Here is a 5473-nt window from a genome sequence, read left to right on the forward strand (position 1 = left end):
TTTTATTTTTATTTTTTATCCCTTTTTATTTCTCCAGATAAGATTTAAAAAATGAAAAGAGAGAGTAAATTGACTTTATTATTAATTCTAGTTATATAGTGTTAGCTCAAAGAAAAAGTTTAATGTGAGACATGATTTTAGTTTTAAATACTTAACATAATTAGTAAGGGTTAGAAAAAAGCGATAAAGAATTTCGGGGAAGAACAAATGAACTGAAAAGCAAGAAAAGAGAACTATAAAAGTAAAGGTGAAGAATATGAATGAACAAGCTTCATTTAAAGTGACTGATCCATTTCAAATAGTTTTATTAGAGAATGAACCAATTTTAGATGAAATAGAGGAAGAATTAACAATAGAAAAAGGGATAATCAAATATGAAGAAAAAGAAAGAATAATAACAAGTAAAGACGGGAGAATATTAAAACATTGTCAAAATGTATTAAATCAAATAACACAAAAATATAATTATTATATATTTAAAGTAAAAATAAAACCACAATTTAATGAAGAATTAGTAAATATTCATTTAAATTCATTAACTAGAATTATAGGGATATACAAAGAATTAAAATTTAACAAATTAGATTTACCAGTAGAAAATGAGATATATGATTATGTTGTATATAGTTTGTATCAAATAGTTTTTTTTTTCTTTAATTTATTAATTGTTATTAGCAAATCCTCAAACTAATAAAAATGGAATTGAATTATTCATAAAGACATTAATTAAAATTAATGTATTTAATGCTTATTATGATTTAGTTGAATTACCTGAATTATTCAAATCTAATTTTATTGAAATTTGTAATATCCTTAAAACAAACTCTTTAACTTCAATTCCTTTTAAACTTGATATTAATTCATCTCCTCAAATTTTTGGATTTGAACATTGTTTTAAACAATTAATTCATTTTATTGAGAGTGTTCAAAAAAGTCAATTTACTACTTTAAAAATTAAATTTAAAAATCATTTGACTTTCTTTCATAAAGCATTTTATGAAGAAAAATTTGCAACTTTAACCACTCAAGCAAACTGGGATATTATTAAGCTTCAATATAAAATTTTCTTTAAAGAAGTTAAACCAGGTTTATTTGACTGTTTCGTTAAAGCTCCTAATAATGTTATTAAAATTGTTATTTCTCAAATTACTGAATTTTTTAATAATATCGTTTTAATTACTGTTATTAATAACGTTAAAAAGTCTGATGAAAAAGATTTACTTCTATTCTCAAGAACTCATGACACTCCTTATAATGCACTTTATTTCATCAGTCATGGAAAAGTGAATCAAATGATTGCTGTTATTAATCTGTGTAAAGATTTTCATTCAGTTAATATGATGACTTATAAAGAGGAATTAACTAATTTTATTTTCGAAAAATATATCACTTCATTACCTCAAAATGAAGACTTGGAATTTGAGGAATTAGATATTCCAGAATTAGTTAAGTCTCCAACTAACATAATAAGTCAATCAAAAAATATACCAAATCTTATTGATGAAAATTTCAACCAAAAAACTAATGATTCTGCAAATCAATCTGGAGATTGTACTTTTGAAATTGATAATAATCTTGAATCTCAATCACAAAATGAAATAATAAATATTCCAAATGAAAATCATTCACTTTCATTCCATCAAGAATATTATGATGAAAATACTGAGTCAAATTATTATGAAGATAATTATTTCAATCAAACAAGTTACAATGAACAACTCAATCAAGAAAACTTTTCTCATGATGACCAACAATGTGAACCTCCTCCTCTTCCACCAAAACCAAAAAGACTTCAAAAAGAAGAACATCCCATTCAAGAAAGTACCAATGTTATTAATAGTCTTCAAGAAAAAGAAAGTCAAGAGTCTTTTTACACCTTAGAAACAAATGAAAAAATAACTGATCAAACACAAATTATTTCACAAGAAGAACTACAACCAATAACTTTACCTAGTCCTTGTGTTGAGGATAAACAAACTTATTATAATGTACTGTCAGACTCATGTGAAAAACAAAATGAAATCAATCAACAAAATCTTTGTGACCAAATACCTCAACAAGAAGACTCTGAACCTTATAATGAATATACTGTCTCACAAATATCTGAAGAAAAACATCAAGAAGAAGTAATAGAAAGAAATCAATATAATGATCCAATTAGTGAACACGTCAATCAAAGTCAAGTTGAGAGTAATACTGATAAAATAAACCAAGAACAAGTTACTATTTCTGTTTTAGGAGAAGAGTTACAAGAGATAGAAAATAATACAAATAATATACCTAATGACCAACAATGTTATGACCATTTTATTGGACAAGAAAATGAAGATGACATTCAAATAGTTAGACAAATTTCTAGAAGACCAACCAGATCATCTAAAAACAGAAAACCAGCAACAAAAAAATTATTTGAACAATTGAAAGAAATGAAAATAGAAGAATTAAAAGAAGAAATAAAAAGCAATGAAGAATTAAAAGAAGAAATAAAAGAGAATGAAATTAAAGACACAACACAAGAAGAAATTAATAAAAAAGAAATAAATTCACAGGAGTCTTATCAAATTGATACTAAATTAACAGAAGAAGAGAACCAAAATAATAAAGAACCAAATATTATTGATCAACAAAACGAATGTCAAGTTGAAGAAAAAACTATAAAAACATCTAATGACCAATTAACAAAAGACCAAATTGATAAGAAACACTCAAATGTTAATCAAATGTTATTAGAAGATTTACAAAAAACATTACATACTACAAAAAAAGAAAATAAACCTTCTATTAATTCTACAAATTGTATAAATGAAAATACTACAAACCAATCTTTTCTTCCAATACTTCAAATTAAACTTAAAAAAACTTCTCCTATAAAAAAACATGAATTACCAATTCAAGAAGAAGAAACAGAATTTCAAAAAATAATGAAAAAACGAAGAGAACAAAGTAATTAATAAATATATTTAAATACTTTTTTCTTTTTGTTTAAACACTCAATGAAACTTGTAAGTTATATTAAATCTTGCTATTTTTATGAAAATAACAAAAAGGTTATAACTTCATTACTCTTTGACATTTGATTATAAAAGATTTATATACATCTTTCTCTTAACAAACATCAATTAAATTTTATTTCTTTTTTTTCTTTTTAAATAGTTATTTTTTATAGTTTTATTTATTAATTATTATAGTTTTAAGGGTTGTTATTTTAAAAAACGCAAGAAAAAAATCGAAATAGTTATGGAAATATAATATAAGATATTATAATAAATTATAATAATAATTTAATTAACACTGAAAACAAAAGAACGTCGTCAATGGAAGTAGTGTCAATATTTTTATTATTGATATTAATACCAGAAAGTAATTGTTTACAGATAGATAGTCCGTGTATAGTTTGTCTAAAAATGATAAGAAAAGATTAGATTTGTTAAAAACTAACCAATAGACGGACATCCGTGTAGAAAATATTAAGTTTATTGAGAAAAAAGGAGTTGTTGGTTCAAAGTCTCAAATAGCGAAATTATGTTATGATGATGTTCCAGAAAAAAATAGAAATGTTTTAGCTTATTCAACTCGTACTTCTTGTTATTTTCCTCTTCCTTTATTTTATCAATTTTTTCAACGAAGAGAATTTCCTCGGTGTGGTACTTGTATTAAATTTAGTGGTCCTTCTTTAAAGCCATCAATTTGTACAATAGTTGGTGCAACAGTAATGGATGTAACAACAGAAGAAGAAAGATTATCATATTTAAGGACAGTGTTTGTTGATGAAGAAATGTTTCAACATTTATCAGGATTTTATAATAATTATGGAGAAGGTTCATCATTACCAGTTGTTGCACAGGTAGTTAATTGTCCATATAAAACAGTTCCTTCAGCTGTAGTTAAATCAATAAAAGAAGAAGGAGATACTTATAATACAGAAGTTATTTTATTTAATACGAATGTTATTATTGATAAAATAGAACTTAGTGGGTCTTATTATTATTTAAATGCAACTTCATGTCTTTTTAATTTAATTATTCCAAAATCATTTACTTCAGGGACATTAAAATTATATGATTTTGTTGGTCATGCATTAGCACTTCCATTTAAATTAGAATTATCAACAATTCAAACTGCTTCAAGTTCATTACCAGGAAGTTTAAAAGAGAATTCATGTTATCTTCGGTTAGAAACACAAATTCTTAATACCACAGAAATAGTAGATCCATATTTTTCATGGAAATTATATGTTCATAGTCAATCAAATTATAATGAAGTAAGTCAAATAGATTTAAAAAACCCAACAATTCAATTTGATAATGAAGTATATATATCTTTAGTCTATCCTTATCCAGTAAAAGTTAGTAAACATTATTCTTATTTATATTCTGATTATTTTATTAATAATCCTTTAGTAAAAGAACCAGAATTTAAAACTTTTTCATTTATTGATTCAATTGAAAATTCAATTGAAACAAATTGTTTAAATTCATTTGCTTTAAATAAACAAGTATTTTCTGAAGATAATTATTATAGAATTAAAAGTCAATTAAGTATGAAAGTAGCTCGTTGTTATGCTCAAATAAATAATATTGTTGTTCATTACATAACAAATAAAAAAAATTCTGTTATCACTTTTAATAATATGTTTCTTTATCCAATTAATGATTTAAATTTCACTCAATGTCCACTTGGTACTTTTCAATGCTCTTTGGAAGATGAATGTAATCCAACAAATTCAACTATTGAACCAACTAATGGAGAACTTATTAAAAATTACTCTAAGGGTTGTGTCCCTTTTTGTGGTACTTGTAAATTCGGTTTTTCTTGTAACAAAGCTGCAAAATGTGTTAGGACAATTTCTTTAAATTTAAGAAATCAATCATTTGGTACTTTCCTTTTTGTAGCATTAGTGTTAATTTTTATTATTTAAATTCTTTATTTTATTATTTTTTGTATTTTTGAGTATTTTTTTAATATGTTTGTTTTTATATTTTTTTAATACATTGAATCTTGAATGTTCTAATTATTGTTTTTTTTACTACTTTTTTTTCTAAAACTTCTTTTATTTTAAAATCATTCAAAAAAAAAATAAAAATAAAATTGAAAGATTATTAAATTATTGATTTACAATGTATCAAATGATGATTGAAATGTATCTCAAAATATTACTTTTCAAATTTTTTTGAACTTTCTACTATTGACCCTTCATTATCTGAACTTCCTCCACTTGATGAATTACTTCTTTTTCTCATAAATGAAGGTATAAGGAAACTTAATTTAGTTGAACTTCTTGGACTTTCTTGAGGTGATTCTGTTTTTCTAGGAGAAATAACTGAGAAAATTCTCCTTCTTGGACTACTTCCTGTTGAATTTGAAAGTTCAGAAGATGAAGATGATGACATAGATGAGCCAGAATCATCACCACTAACTTTATTAAGAGTAGGAATTTTATAACTTTTCTTCTTTGATTTAGATTCTGTTGATT

At 24.1% G+C, this 5473-nt stretch overlaps 3 protein-coding genes across 3 annotated transcripts in view; 2 read left to right on the forward strand and 1 right to left on the reverse strand.

Annotated features, from left to right (window-relative positions):
• Window positions 1–256: 256 nt before the first annotated feature.
• ENU1_094350 (hypothetical protein) lies at window positions 257–2951 on the forward strand (the record flags this gene model as incomplete). Its single annotated transcript, XM_008859115.1, has 2 exons — window positions 257–626; window positions 676–2951. The coding sequence occupies 2 exons, from the start codon at window positions 257–259 to the stop codon at window positions 2949–2951; spliced, it is 2646 nt and encodes an 881-aa protein (XP_008857337.1).
• A 354-nt stretch (window positions 2952–3305) lies between these two features.
• ENU1_094380 (hypothetical protein) lies at window positions 3306–4918 on the forward strand (the record flags this gene model as incomplete). Its single annotated transcript, XM_008859116.1, has 2 exons — window positions 3306–3392; window positions 3446–4918. Exons 1-2 carry the CDS (start codon window positions 3315–3317, stop codon window positions 4916–4918), a joined length of 1551 nt encoding a protein of 516 aa, XP_008857338.1. The 5' UTR covers window positions 3306–3314.
• Window positions 4919–5153: 235 nt separating this feature from the next.
• Window positions 5154–5473, reverse strand: part of ENU1_094390 (serine/threonine-protein kinase, putative) — a gene marked incomplete at both ends in the record, with an annotated part of 1071 nt that continues 751 nt past the window's right edge. Inside the window, one exon of the mRNA XM_008859117.1 lies at window positions 5154–5473. This exon is cut by the window's right edge and continues 751 nt beyond it. Within this exon, the coding sequence (XP_008857339.1) occupies window positions 5154–5473 (320 nt within the window).

This window comes from Entamoeba nuttalli (genome assembly GCF_000257125.1).
Source record: "Entamoeba nuttalli P19 unplaced genomic scaffold asmbl_4124, whole genome shotgun sequence".
NCBI lineage: Eukaryota > Evosea > Mastigamoebida > Endamoebidae > Entamoeba > Entamoeba nuttalli.